Raw genomic sequence first — 15,990 nt, forward strand, 5'->3', positions numbered from 1 at the left:
GGGACACAGGGAATATAAATGACGACCGCGACACTCAAAGAGAAATTACAGACTGGGACACCGGGACACAAATGACGACCGGGACACAGGGAAACAACAACAACGGGGACGCCGGGGGGCACAGGGGGATATATAAATGACGACGGGGACACAGGGAATGTTCGATTAGCAATCACCATCAACAAAGCTCAAGGGCAATCATTAGAATAATGAGGTATAGATCTGAATACGGATTGTTTTTCCCCTGGACAATTATATGTTGCATATTCAAGAGTCGGTAAACCTGACAATCTATTTCTATGCACAGACAATGGGACAGCCAAGAATGTTGTATATTCGCAAGTTTTACGTAGTTAAAAATATATATATATATATCTATCTATATTCACAGGTGGGACACAGGGACACAACTACAATGGCGCGTAACTAATATGGCGCGTAACGACTTACGCGCGCGGGGGGGGGCTTGGGGGGGGGAAGCGCCCCCACCAACTAGGTGTTGGGGTGGCGCGAAGCGCCACCCCAACAGCTAGTTCTTACACTAAGAATCATCTTAGTATAAATCAAATGCATTACTATTACTCAAATGTTAGTAGTGAATTCCAATTGAATTTTTAGATTTTTTGCAAAACATTCTATAAGATTCTTGCACAAAAAGTAAAGAAAATTTCCAGCAGCAAACAATCAAGGCCAACGATTGCAAAAATCCAGCTCAATCGTGTTTTGAATTGAAAAGGAAGTTTTCAATAAGATTTTTTAGTTGTTTTTTTTTCGTTCATTTTTAAAGAGAAAATAATGACACAAAACTGAGGGTTATGAAAAAAAGCTATATCTTTCAATTCCGCTTACAAAACTGTACAGGAAACTATGAAAAACTCTAGACAAGTAACATTTCTAACTACTGATAAATTTAGGTGAATTTTTCAAACCGTGTATTTTACCATTTGAGCGAAAAGAGAGAGAAAAAAAAAGGCAGAAACAAAAAATGTTCGTTCGGATTTATCTACAGACAAATTGTTCATATCGACTCTTGTTGTTTTCTTCTAATCAACAATTCAAATTCAGGCCACAGACATCCATTATCTTGGCCACAGAAAAGGAGCATGTCTCAACACCTTAATTACACAAAACACTTTTCTAGCAGAAATTCCAGTCCAAAAATATACCCCAAGTGTTTAGGTCTTAGGCCATTCGTAGTTTCTCTTGTTTTGAATTTAGTATGTAATAATCTACAAGGAACGGTATTTTATTGCTCCTAAAAAATTAGAGATTTATTGTCGTTAGGTATTTGATCTTAATTCTTAAAATTTTTGGTCTTTTATTGCATTTTATTTATCTTTAATTTTTTGGCGGTTAATTTCATTGGTTTTGAACTGGTTTTGTCGTACTTTCCGTGTTTGTTTTTTTTCTTCTGCATTTTCCTTGTTTATATTATTTTGTTTGCACCGAAGAAGAGAGGCGATTGTTCTCTCAAAATTTTCGCAATCTGTGTTTTCTGCAGTATTTTCGTTTGGCCTTTAAAAACCCCGTTTTTGATCGTTTTCTCTGTGTTATGGCAGGCCAATGTGGTTTTAAGAAATTACCAACTGCTTTTTTGTTAAATATTCTATATAATCAGATTTCATTTAACATATAAATTGATGTCTGTATGGGCTAAATCTCTAATTTTTTAGGAGCAACACAATACCGTTCACTGTAGATTATTACATACTAAATTCAAAACAAGAGGAACTACCGAAGCATCGAATGGCCTAAGACCTAAATACTTGGGGTGTAATTTTTCCCAGAAGAGTGTTTTGTTTAATTAAGGTGTTGAGACATGCTCCTTTTCTGTGGCCAAGAAAATGGGTGTTATTAGCAGTGCTGCTGAATTTGAATTGTTGATTAGATAAAAAGGGCCCTTTCAGGCCCCTTTCAGACGGGAAATGTGGCCTTTAAAAGCCCAATTTTTGATCGTTTTCTTTCTTTATGTTAAAAGCAGTTGGCAGTTGTTTTGTTGATTAGAAAAAAAAGGCCTTTGAGACCCCTTTCAGACGAGAAATGTGGCCTTCAAAAACCCGATTTTTGATCGTTTTCTTTCTTTATGTTAAAAGCAGTTGGCAGTTGGTTTGTTGATTAGAAAAAAAAAATTCGTATCACTTAAAAAAAGGAAAGAAGAAAGAAATCGAAGGAACTTTATCTTAAAATATTTTTGATTTGATGATTGTTTAGTCGATTTTGGACTTCTAATACAAACAGCAATAATAACAAGATTTTTTTTGCATAAAAATGTTAATTCAATTACATTCTTCATTTTAAAATAAAGAAAATAAAAATAGAGCTTTTTTATTGTAAATTTGAACAATACTGCATTCAAAGTGCATCAATGGTGGGATTTGAATCATTGAAAAGTTTTGACACCGCAACATTTTAACTACCTTGACATATGCTATAGCGGTTCCTGAATTTTTAAAGTGCTGAAAGTCTGATCAGTTGCAGAGCATATTCATGCTCCTGCAAATGTATTGAAATAGACATATACATTAGACAGTAAGAAGCAGTTCCAATCTAGCGTAGACGAACGTATTCTTACTGGTGTTTCGGGATCATAAGTGAACCCAGGCACTTGAATATTCCCTGGAGTACTCCAAGTAGCAGCCAGTGCTTTTCTTACGCTTGTTTTACGTGGTAGCGTGGGACCAAGAGGATCATTTTCCTTTTCAATGTGCAAACCATTCCGACCACCGGTCCCGTAGCCACTTTCATCGTTACGATACTGAAAAAGGAAATTGAGTCATTAGAACGAGCCGAATCACTGATGCTTTAGCAAGACGAAAGCAGTCTGAAAGGCAAAGGAAAAAGCGGCAGAAATTAACCCCGAAGTAAACTAATCAATCGCTGTAATAGTCATAAATTTTTTCAATGGTACGGAATTTAGTGAAATTTAAGCATATACTATTACCGAGGGTATACCTCAGACAAGAAGACGTCACTAGCCCATTTTTTGGAGGGGGAGGGCAATGGATTTTACGATCATTTTACCAACTGATTTGGGTTTTATTGCTATTAGAATGATTTTATTTTTGCTTTGTCAAAATTAAAATAAGGAGAAGTTATTTTATAAATGAGAGGAAGTCAGTCCCTCCTTAAGCCCTTTCTCCTTACACAGTTTGACTAGTGTTTCCTTTAGACGTTTTAGAATAAATACAACAATAAAACAATACAGCCATTTGAGACTTGCATATGTTTTATTTACTGATTGTCTTCCAAGATACTTTAACTGAAAATTAAATTGTTTTAAGCAAACACATCTAATTGAGCTCTTCCCTTCTTCAAGCATTACGATAACCATTCAAACTTTTATCCCATCAATCTTATGTTCAAGCATTCATTCCTAAACTACTGAGATATAACTTAATTTCGAGCATAGAGAGCGTGGAGTTTTTTTTGTCGTTGATAGGCTTCCGAACGTGAAGCCAAAATATTTGGGCATATTTTAGTATATATATAGTATATATATATATAATATATATATATATATATATATAATAATTTATTTCCTACCCACTTACAAAAGGGGAAAAGTGGAGTACAAGAAGAAAAAACAAAGAACTACAAATAACACAAAATACAAGAAAAAGAAATAATAATTTAGCAAAAGAGGCGGATAATATGATTGTTAGTACCAAGACGGATTGGCACTTCATCAATTTTTTTTTTTGTATATATATATATATATATATATATATATATATATATATATATATATATATATATATATATATATATATATATATATATATATATATATATATATATATATATATATATATATATATATATATATAATCATCTTACATTTTTTCATTTCGTTTTAACTATAAACAAATAGGTATTTTGATCTTAGCAATTAGTTAACCTTGAATTTCCCGTGTACAGCCATTACCAAAGGCCTCCATAACTTATTGAAGAAGTGCTATATCAACAGGGTAAAAAAAAGTTTATAATTTCTTTGTAACCGTTATGGCTGCTTTATGTGTTTGGTGTAAAAAAGGGGTTCCATCTTAAGATGGTTTTAGAAACGTTTATTTTACAGCAATACTTACGTTGTAAACCAAAATAGATATCTAACCTTAGAATAAAGACATTACTAGTTCATAGATCATAGACCTACATATTTTTGTAAAAAAATAATTATGAGACCGAAAAAAATATTCTGACTATTATGATATTCAATCCCTAATATAGTTACAACTTAGATTGCGCTCAGTTTTACTTGTGTTAAAAACAACACGTTTGCTTAACTAAAAAGAGAGTTCTTTCTATTCTTGAAACTCGGAATACGACCATCGGATGACCGCCTATTACTGCTACATTAATGAGCTTTTTGCGAAAAATTTACTTCTCCATTCTTCGAGTTTGACAATACTTGTCTGACTTTTGATATTAAAACAAGAGCTAAGAGCTCATATGGCACTTGTGACGAGGCCGGAAGAGCCAAGAGCTCATATGGTATGAGCTCTAGCACAATTCTAGGAATCTATAGATTGATTTAAAAGGAAAATCAGAAGGTTAATGCCGGTCGAGATTTAAAATAAATTTTAAATAAATAATTAAAAATAAATAATAAAATAATTATTTAAAATAAATTTCTCATTTTTCTAATTTATCCTCTCCCTTCAGCCCCCTCCCCAGATGGTCGAATCGGGGTAAACGACTTTATCAAGTCAATTTCTGCAGCTCCCTGATACGCCTACGAATTTTCATCGTCCTAGCACGTCCAGAAGCACCAAACTCGCCAAAGCCCTGAACCCCACCCCCTAACTCCCCCCGAAGAGAGCGGATCCAGTGCGATTACGTCAATCACATATCTACGACATTTGCTTATTCTACCCACCAAGTTTCATCCCGATTTCTCTGCTCCAAGCGTTTTCCAAGATTTCCGGTTTTCCCCTCCAACTCCCCCCAATGTCAACAGATCTGGTCAGGATTTGAAATAAGAGCTCTGAAACATGACTTCCTTCTAAATATTAAACTTCATTAAGATCCGGTCACCCGTTCTTAAGTTAAAAATACCTCAGTTTTTCTAATTTTTTCCAAACTAACACCCCCCAGCTCCCCCAAAGAGAAAAGCTCCGTTCCAATTATGTCAATCACTTATCTATAGCTTGTCATTATTCTTCCCATCAAGTTTCATCCCGATCTCTCAACTCTAAGCGTTTTCCAAGATTTCTGTTTCTCCCCTCCAACCCCCTATGTCCTCGGATCCGATTCGAATTTAAAATGGAGCATCTGAGACCTAAGATTTTTCTATATATCAAGTTTCATTATGATCCGATCATCCATTCGTAAGATAAAGATACTTCAATTTTCACGTTTTCCCAAAATTCTGGTTTCCCCCTCCAACTTCCCCAATATCACCGGATCTGGTCGGGATTTAAAATGAGAGCTTTAAAGCACAAGATCCTTCTAAATATCAAATTTCATTCAGACCTGATCACACGTTCATAAGTTACAAATACCTCATTTTTTCAAATTTTTCCGAATTACTCCCCCCCCCCCCACCAACTCCACCGAAGAGAGCGGATCCGGTCTGATTATTTCAGTCACGTATCTTGGACTTGTGCTTATTCTTCCTACCAAGTTTCATCCTGATCTCTCTGCTTTAAGCGTTTACCAAGATTTCCGGTCCTCCCCCAATGACGCTGGATCCGGTCGGGATTTAAAATAAGAGATCTGAGTTACGAGGTCCTTCTAAATATGAAATTTAATTAAGATCCGATCACTCCTTCGTATCTTAAAAATACCTCATTTTTTCTAATTTTTCAGAACTACCCCTTCCCCCAATTCCCCCAAATAGAGCAGATCCGTTCCGGTTAATGTAAATCACGTATTTAGGAATTCTTCTTATTTTTACCACCAAGTTTCATCCCGATCCCTCCACTCTAAGCATTTTCCAAGATTTTAGGTCCCCCCCCAACTCCCCCCAATGTCACCAGATCCAGTCGGGATTTAAAACGAGAGCTCTGAGACACGATATCCTTCTAAATATCAAATTTCATCAAGATTCGATCACCCGTTCGTAAGTTAAAAATACCTCATTTTTTCTAATTTTTCCAATTGAACCGTCCCCCCACTCCCCCCAGATGGTCGAATCGGGGAAACGACGATTTTTAATTTAATCTGGTCTGGTTCCTGATACACCTGCCAAATTTCACCATCCTAGCGTACCTGGAAGTGCCTAAACTACCAGAACCGGGACAGACAGACCAACAGACCGACCGACAGAATTTGCGATCGCTTTATGTCACTTAGTAGATAGCAAGTGCCATAAAAAAACGTAGTTTTGAACGGTTTATTCTATACTATCAATTTTAAGATAATAAATTAGTTTGCTTCGGGCTTTTTAATTTGACACCGACCTCAAACAGATGCTAGATAATTGAAAATCATCCTAATAATTTCAGGCTGCACCATCTCAGTGGCCTTCCTAAATAAAACTTTCTTTAATTTCCTTACCTTTATGATTCGTATTTTATTTGGAAATAAAGTTCTTGGGTGGGTGTATTATTCCCGTGGTAACAGTAAAGATACATATCTTTTTCTTGGGTGCGGACACATGTTTTGAATATTCTTTTTTTTTTATTAATATTGTTCTTAAGTTTGCCACCTATTGGGCCATGGTACTCCCACGAACAGTACAGCTAGAGCAAACTTGAAGAAATAAAAGAAGAAAAATATGCATTGTCGCACCTAACAGCTGATATACATAGTTTCTTGAGAATAATTTTAGGCTGAACTTTTACTTAAATTACTAACAAACACACATCTCAAGTAGATATGGTAGGCGGCTGTATTAAAATGCTGATAACCCCTCAACTGTGTTTACTGAAAATCATATTTTCGCTTAACACTACAGAATAACACTGCAAATTAAAAAAAAAGAGCTGAATGAATAGACGAAGGTCACGTGGCGGTATATCTCAATAGAAGACGCACCTTTCTTGGAGAATTTGATGACTCGGACGCAAAATCCATGGCTTCTTCTTTTTGAAGTATCTCAGTAATATCATCGACCAATCGTGTCGGTGTGCAATCCATCTGTTTCTGAAGTCCTCCAGCTCGTCTTAACTCTTCAAGATGTTTTTTAAATGGAGTAGGTGTCTGAAAATGATCATTTTTCAATCTACTTATTTTTTTTCTGTTGGTATTAATCGTTGTAAAGAACAACAACTTGGCAGTTGTCAAATAGAAACTTAGGAAGGGGAGGGGGCCTACTGGAAAATATATAGATTTTTGAATGGTGGACATGCTAGGACCCCATTTTTGTTTCATAAAGATATTTTATGTAATAAAGAACTATCAATGGGCCTACAACATAGACTTACAGATTCATGGTCATAAGAAAACCACTGTTAAAAAAATTTACTACTCATTTGAAGAGCGAGTTAGTATATTGTATTACTCTTTTCGTTTAGCTGAGTTTTTTCAAAATATAAGCACACTAACTATTATAAATATTCACCCAATTTCCCAAATTAATCTAAAATATCTTTAATCCCTGAGTATGGTGTAAAAAAAAAAAAAAAAATCAAAAAAAGGAAAAAAGGACTGGTTTTTTAGTTCTGAGGCAAAATAGAACCTAGGTTGATGAATGCTAAATTGAATGTATATGTTTAGTTCAATGTCATTTTGGATTTGTATTTCAAAAGAAAAGCTATAAATCAAGTTAAATAAAGTTATTGAGTTAAAGGCAAAGACAACTGAGCTTGCAAAGAAAGTACAATTTTCTGTAACCTTAGTTATTGAGACAAGGGATAAATAGAGCCAGTAATTCAAAAGGCTTTAATGTGATATCTTCTTTTCAGTTAAATATAATAGGATTCTGGTCTAATCGATTCCCGGTTTTGAGCAGCAAAAACGAGTTTGTTTTAAATCGATTCATTTTACATTTTATATGTGCCTTTTAGGATTCTGAAGGGTTTGGAAGCACTAATTTAAATTGTAAATAATCAATATTTTTTAAACCATGACTTTCATGCAATTTATATTTGTTTTCTTGTTTCAACATAAAAAAGCGTTTCACTTCTTCTGCCAGAGAGAGTATGCATGATCGAATTTTCGAATCATCGAGCCATTAGAGGCTGAAACAGAGAAACTATTTCATCGTATCAAATTAAAAACAATTAAAGCGAGAAAGAAAGAGGAAAGCAGAGGACATTTCAGAGATGGAGAAAGGGAGGGACAGAGAGGAAAAACATCTAAAATCATCGAGGTTGCCATTACAGCGACTAGAAATAGTAAACTACAAGTTTTTTACTCAGAAGATACGTGTATTAGCCAATTAAACCTGGCTTCTCTGATCTCAGTAGTATGATTTGAGCCACACGAGAAATCTACAGATGCCGTGGTCACAGAGAGAACGAAAAATATGATAATGAGTGAATATCCAGTTTGAAAACATGTTGTCATACACATCAAAAGTTTCAGAAACTTTATTCGGATGATGAAATTTCTCTATAAACCTTCAATCGCCTAGCCATTTAACACACTCAGCAGGAACATTAATTTCAAAGACTGAGAATAGGCTAAAGTTTTACAGTTTATTCAGGCCTAGTCAATACAAAATCAACAATAAAACAAAGGCAACCGGAGCTATATTCGAAATACTGCAGCTTCTAAATACTAACCTATTTAATAATAAAAAAAACTCAAAAAACAGGAATATCAACAAAACACACTAAAAAACCAAAATAAAAACACGAAGTTAATTTTGAGTTAATAATTCGACTCAGCGACTACCGCATGATCAAAATAGAAACAAATTTGGAAAATGAGCTAAATGAGTAAACGACAACAAAATGGTTTTTATTGAGGATTAAGGGGAAAGCCCAAGTAACCTTAAGAGGACATACCAACTCTAAAGTAGGATTAAACCCAAGATCTTTACTTCTCCCTGGTCTTAGAAGAGTAGAAAAAGTCCTTGAGAATAAAACTCTAGGAATGAAGTAGTATCTATTTCACTAGGCCCTCAAGGTAAAACTGAAAATAAAACAAGAACAAGCATATATTTTAAAAACGGATATTTTGATAGAAATAAATTTTGGAAAGCAACATCGAAAGTTAAGCATTTACATACAAATTTATGCTGAATAATGTTGGAACCATGATAATGGACACAGCATATAAAATATAAGAAATATGAACTAAAGAAAAAGAACAACTGCAAATCAGACATTGGTCATTATTGGGAGAAAAATAACAGAGCCTTTCGTAAAACAGGAACAGTTCGAGCTAAAAAAAAAAAAAAAAAGGTTTTGCTCTAGATGCGTAGTGGGCACTAAGTACTAACTATGTCTCCAGCACCACATAAAAAGAGCTCATCACCAGAACAACAGGAATTTACAAGAGAATAAAAACACCAAACTCAAAAAACAATCACAAACTCGAACCACAGTAACGAATTTTTTTTTTTTTTAGAAAAATGTAGTCTTTGAAGAAATATCAAGATCATTCAAGTTCAAATTCAAAAAACAGGTTGCCATCTTTTTATACTGTTCGTTGTTCACAGTCGTCTGTTTTGGAATAAGTCGCTTACATAATCTTGAAACCGCATATGTCGACGCTGGGATATTTAAGGTATTTATTGCGATTGAAGCCAATTTTGGATGGTGTCTGCGTGCAAAACTCCAGTAAGTTAAAGGGTTTAAGTTGTTCTTTTCATTCAACATTCGAAATATACCTTTGTTTTCTTTATATGCTTGTACGTCTTCCAATGTCTCTGCATCAGAGCTTGCAATGAAATAGTCTTCCAGGCGGCCAGCGTCTTCTTTAGCAAGGCTTTTACCTTTGAATCTTGGATCTAAAAAGTTGGCAAGCAATGCTGTTATTGTTAATAAGTTTTTTCGACAGCCTTCCAATAAATGTATAAGACATTTATCTGAAATTGTCAGATTTAACCACAATTGAATGCCTTCAGCCAGATTCACGGTTTTGTCTCTGCATTTATTTATTAAACTGCTCATTGGTACTAAGGTTTCTATTAGGGTTAGTGCCTCATTTTCCAAATTTTTTGAGTAAATTGGAGTAAGTTTCTCCGGTTTCTCAATAACACTGGAACAATTTTCTGAGGCGAGTATATTTTTCAGCAACGCAATATTTTCTTTAAAGCTGACAAGTGCTTCTAAATAGGTGAGCGGATATCCTTGCGTTGGCACAACTACTTTTCTGCCCCCTGCTTCCAGAAGGTAGCTGCTTGTTCTTGGCTTCACAATTTCATTCAATATAGAAAACACAGGGTCTATGACAGTTTCTCTCTTCAGTCGAAGAGCTTCTTCAATTAGTAGCAGCATAGGGTAGCAACACGATTTAGCCACAAGAAACTTATCATTTTCTTCAAGAAAAGGAAGACAGATTGTACTTCCAAGAAGCACCGGAAATGAAGAGTTATTAAGCAGAACTGAGACGTTGTCATTTAAGAAATCTTCTTTCCAAATTTCGTAAAATTCATAAACACTTCCCGTTTTCATTAATACAACGACACCATTCTCTTCGTAGCCCCGACAAATTATTACTGTTGACACCTCAGGAGAAGATTGACAAATAAAATCATAGTGCAACTTATCTAACACAGGATTTAAGAGTTTTTTCATGTCAGGTGGAGTATAGTCAGGATTCAACGCTTGTATTAAGTCCCGATAAAAACGAGAGTTAGACGCCAGGGGATTAACTCCACAAGCAAAAAAGAACTTTGCTGTTTGAAAATCCAATTGTTCTTTTCTATCATCTGTCAGTTTTAGGTGATTCCTATCAAGACTGGGGCTAGATTGCACATCAAACATCTTCGATCTCGACTCTCCATCTTTTACCCGTGCGTTAACCATTTCTGAAGAAGAACCACTGCCACAAATGACTTGCTGATATATTCCACCTGGAATTTCGATCTCGATTGGAAATTTACAGACAGAGGGCCCTTCACCAAAATCATTCTCATAAGTAGCAGGAGCAGAAAAGTCAGACTCTCTTCCACAAAATGAATCTTTAGCTTTTTCTACTTTGAAAATTTTATCCTCAAATGCACGAAGAGAAAATTCAGATGCTGTATCAACTTCGCTAGGTTCTTCTTTGATACTCACGGGCATGCCATCTTTTCCAGATTCTATTCCGTCTCTAAAGTCGTCATTAAGCAGGCTGCACTCCGCTTCATTTTGAACCTCACTACAGGCAATGCCCTCTTCATTCTGATCCTCATTGTCATTACAAAAATTTTCACCCAGTATATGAAGCTGAATTGCGTTTTCTTCAAGAGTGTCTTCATCAGCTTCCTCCATCTGAAAGTCGCAGCCATCAGAAGTGTGAACAAATTTTACAATTAAACGCAATAAACTAAATATAACTAAAGCCATCTATAAAATAGCTTTTCTAAAGTTATCAAATATTCTGTATTTTCAGGAGACAATCATAGGAACGTCTTATCCTCCACCGCATTTAGCATGTGCTTGAAATTTGGCCAAAGAAAATACTTTTGCTTCGCATTGAATACAAGCACAACATTATAAACAACAATCACCTGAATAACAGACACAAAACAAAACTCTTTTATAAAACAAAGCAAAATGATGGAAAACAAGACCTTCAACATACTGAAGGATATATGACTTATGCGAACAATAAATTTACCGATATTAAAACTTTATAAACTGATTTCTTATAAAGAATTTCGTATAAATTCCCTATACAAAAATTATAACTGTCCGAGCAACAAAGAGCTTTTTTTGATGGAAACTATTTGTAAGCTCAAGTATCAAGGAATTAATTTGAGAAAGGCTCCAATTTAAATAAGAATAGAAGAAAAGACTCATCAAAACCCTTCTTTTGTTGTGGGGAGTCATAAAAGGGAGGTTCTATGAACAACATTCTTAATACCACTGCAGGTGTAGCAAATTCGACATAGAAACTTAAGGAGCTTATGCACCGATATTGGTTACATGATTAAATATTTTCAAGAATAAATCATAAACTCCGTAGTGCTAGGTTAAGTTGTAAAGTGAGAATTAGAAATTCCCATTAGAATGAATAATATTTGTACATTTTCAGTTGCAAAACTGAAACTCTAACGAGCTATCAAAAGAATTAGAGTTTTTGTTTTTATTTGGGGGGAGGGAGAGGTGGAGAAGGATTCAACTGGAAATTTCCTCTCTCGAGTGGTCATTTGATACCTGGGACCATTGACACCTGATTGAGTGGTAAAGCTCTCAATGTAGGCGGTTTGAACCTCCCCCCCCCCCCGAACATACACAAAAAAAAATGTTTGTCCAACTCGTAAGAACATAACAAAACGCATTTAAACAAATTCGATATGCGTTTATTTTTCTTTGTTTTGTAAGCATTGACCGGAAAAAATACCCCCCCCCCCCAAATAAAATCGGTAAAAATTATTCAAAATATGCACAGTCAAACCATATGTTCCTTTTTGTAAAGTTTTGGCAAGGAGAACATTTGAAATTTGCGAGGGCTAAATTATAATCTTACTAGATCTATTTGCAAGAATTTGCCACATCTCAGAACAACGGTGACAATCCTTGATTGCAGCAGTTATAGGTTCAATTCTGAAGATCAATGACATTATTAAACTAGCAATTGACAGTGGACAGTATTTAAAACAAATATTGTTTAAGATTATACACTGAAACCCATTTTCTAGCATAACAAAAATTTAGATTACAAGGCCATTAAATTAAAAATATCGATTACAGGTTATCTTGATTATAAGCCAATTTATAAGCCAAAGGTATTTTTCGGGCTTAAAGTTTTGAGTAAGTATAAGAAAATTAACCCGATTTAGCACAAAGAGTCAGAATTGTCCCAAATAAGAATCGAGAAAAAGGATTCCGATCCTTAAAATAATTCCTCTGTCAAGATACAAAAGGAAATACTTAATTGAATTTATTTAAGTGCTTTCTTATTAAATCTTTTGAAATACATATAGAAATTCCTTTGTATAGAATCATGTGCACGTTGGGCGGAAATAGGACTTTCGACCGTAACTAGTTAGGATAATAAAACAATCAAATGGATTAAATACTTTGGTTTTGGATCAAATCAGCTGATCCTGATTCTTGTAAAGTTCTCGAACTAGGTGATCTAAGCTTTCAGGAATAAATCTAAGACCTTTGTAAAATCATATCTAACATAAGCTAACTTAACCTAGATGAGAAGAATCCAAATTTTGTTTTAATTTCGTATATTTGAAATCCGTTTATTTTAAGTATACTCATCAAAAGGCATATCCACTTTAGTCACTACATTTAAACATCTTGTCGTTCACTGGATTTTGACAAATAATTTAGGTATTTGATAAATGGCTGGTTTAACCATCATACTGCAAAAAATCGAATCTGACATGCATACACATTTTTTTGGTAAAGGAGTTGAGTTTGTCAAAACCCAGGAAATCGACAAAATACACAGAAAATGGGTTGTTCCAAATCACAAAAACTATTGACAACTATACCATGTTCCCATTTAGGTTGCTTTTTCTAATTACTGAAAGGCGAAGCTCAGCAAATTTTAATTCGGGTCTGTTTCATATCTACTATGTCCATTGTGCGTTTTATCTCATTTGTCATAGATATAAATCATTCTCTTGATATTTTCGCTCAAGCCTTTCAGTTTTTACCTGTTTCTCTTGCATTGTCAGATTGGAACACCAAATCCCTGAGCCGACCCAACAAAATAGATGGAATTAAATACCAGATTATTCGAAACACAGAAACATCTACTACCCTCTGGAGTCAAATGGCTGGTTAGTATTTTCACCTATTTCTCAAAGTCGTCTTCCCTTCCTCTTGCTTATCTATCTATGTTTCTTTGTCCTTTTCCTCTCTTTCGCTTTAACTTTTCCATTTTGTGGGAAAATGGTTTCTACATTCAAGACTCTCACTGATTTGAAAGAGGATTTAATCGGGAGCATTTTTTTTTTCAATAGTATTTGATCATGCAAGTATTAACACCATAAGAAAGGAAAATTTGAGGAGAAATATGAAGAGAAAAATGAAAAATTAGGGCAGATGTTTTTTTAATAACAAAAAACAAATTAGGTGAGAAAACCAGGCTTTAACAAGTAGATAAAATGAAAAGATAGCTAAATTATCCATTATTAGAGGGAAAAATCCCTCTTCCCCAGACTATTCATAATTAAATATGCTGACAATGTCGCATGTTTATTTCGACTGAATTGGAATCGGAAACCGCATTAGAAACTGGACTGTGATATGGAATCTGAATCAGAGGAAAGAGCATAAGTAATAATATCTTTGTCACATTAATTTGAACCTTAAAATTGATTATTATGAAATAGGTGCATTATTATATAGTCTAAAATCCATACTGACATGTTAGTCGGAGAGCGATTTTTTTTTTTTTTTTTTTTTTTTTTTTTTTTTTTTTTTTTTAATTAGGGAAGTTGTAGTGCCATGTCACTTTAACTTTCGGGGACTGATTTTAATCGAAGGTAACTAGAAGGTCCAAATAGGGACCTTCAAGTTATTTTCACGTTTATACCCCCCACCCACCTCCTTTTACAACAAATTGAATTCTCATGAACTTGAACGATTCCTGTTCAACGTGAACAATACTTTCACGAATGGATCGACAGCCCAACTTTAAACAAGTGAAGATATCGTCAAGATGCTCCATCCACATCTCCTTTCTAATAGAACATTAAATCTTCTGAAGATTAAAAGCATTTTGCGTCAGGTGAATGAAACTTTCTGAAATAGATATACAGCCCAAATTAAGATCTGGAAGTACATTTTCAAACATCTATCACCTCTCTTTTTCTAATTACTAGATTCAAAAGATTCTACGAAGAATAAGTTCTGAAGTTTCTTAGAATTTATGTTAAATCCTAGAATCCTACTCGCCAAAGCCCCTGGAGACCAAGTAAAGCAAATTCTAAGCCAACCTTTATAACATTATTATTATTTTTTTTAAAGTTAACAACCGAAAATAAAAAGGAAGTAGAAACTTCAAAGTATCTTCTCATGCCCTAGTTTAGGCGAGAGATCCATTATGCAAGCTTCATTCGCCTAACGAATCAACTATCCGAGTAACTTGACAGCCAGTAACCAATACTTTTATTCATTTCTTTTATCCACACAACAGCGATTTTACCCTTTCTGAACTTTTGTGAATTTCGTATTGCACTAACAAAGAGGGAAAAACTGGTTTTCGACAAAAAAAGGAGAAACAGTGATAACCACACAAAGAAAAGGGGGCGGGTAGAAAGGAGCACCCAAAAAAAAATCTGAAGACTTCAGGAGGTAAAGCCTTGAGAAGAACTCTTTAAGAGAGTTTAGAAGAATTAAGAAGAATGTTTAAGCCCATTTTTAATTATTAGACCCCACCCCCTCGATATCTCTTCGTATCTATAATACTCAGGACTGTGTGCAACGAAACCAAATACAAGTGTGCAAAAATTAAGAAATTTACCTTTAAAATTGTGCTTTCAAAAATGTTTCTGTTTGCTTTCGGAGTGAACGATTCGAGAGGTTTTCTGCTAAACACTGGGGTTGATGCCGCACTTGGTCGTGAATCTCTTGTCGGTGTTGATTGGCCAGCCAAAGGATCGAAATTTGCGGAGTTCAAAAATCTCGACGGGCTAAACGGATTTTCTTTGTCTTCGTGTAAATCAACATTATGTACCTCAACTCCACGACGTCGGCGAAGAATAGGTGGGGTTGATGTGGCTCTTTGAAGAACAAAGTGAGCTGTGATACAAAAGGCAATGAGAAAATAGCCAAATGCTATATTAATAAGAGAAAATTAGCTGTGGCGATTCAAAGCTATCATGGCACCAATAGGAAGCAAAAACCACGCATAAGGATTAATTTGGGAAAATTCAATCAATACATTTTGGTATAAACGAACATGTTTTGGTCCATGATGATGCGCAATGAATAAAGTAGTTCTAAGCTTAATAGCCCCAAATAAACTTTGCATCTTGAAAGT

General features: G+C 34.8%; 1 protein-coding gene across 2 annotated transcripts in view; it reads right to left on the bottom strand.

Annotated features, from left to right (window-relative positions):
- LOC136032989 (myb protein-like) overlaps positions 1-15,990 on the bottom strand; it is a 56,091-nt gene that overhangs the window by 11,858 nt on the left and 28,243 nt on the right. Inside the window, exons 6-8 of one of the 2 annotated variants that reach the window (XM_065713514.1) lie at positions 15,472-15,749; positions 6,979-7,143; positions 2,573-2,755 (exon numbers count right to left, since the gene is read on the bottom strand). In XM_065713514.1, the coding sequence (XP_065569586.1) occupies positions 2,573-2,755; positions 6,979-7,143; positions 15,472-15,749 (626 nt within the window). Of the gene's footprint in view, positions 1-2,572; positions 2,756-6,978; positions 7,144-8,568; positions 11,310-15,471; positions 15,750-15,990 lie in introns of those variants that run through there. The other variant, XM_065713513.1, reaches the window with a different exon arrangement.

The sequence above is a fragment of the Artemia franciscana genome, chromosome 11, assembly GCF_032884065.1.
Source record: "Artemia franciscana chromosome 11, ASM3288406v1, whole genome shotgun sequence".
NCBI lineage: Eukaryota > Metazoa > Arthropoda > Branchiopoda > Anostraca > Artemiidae > Artemia > Artemia franciscana.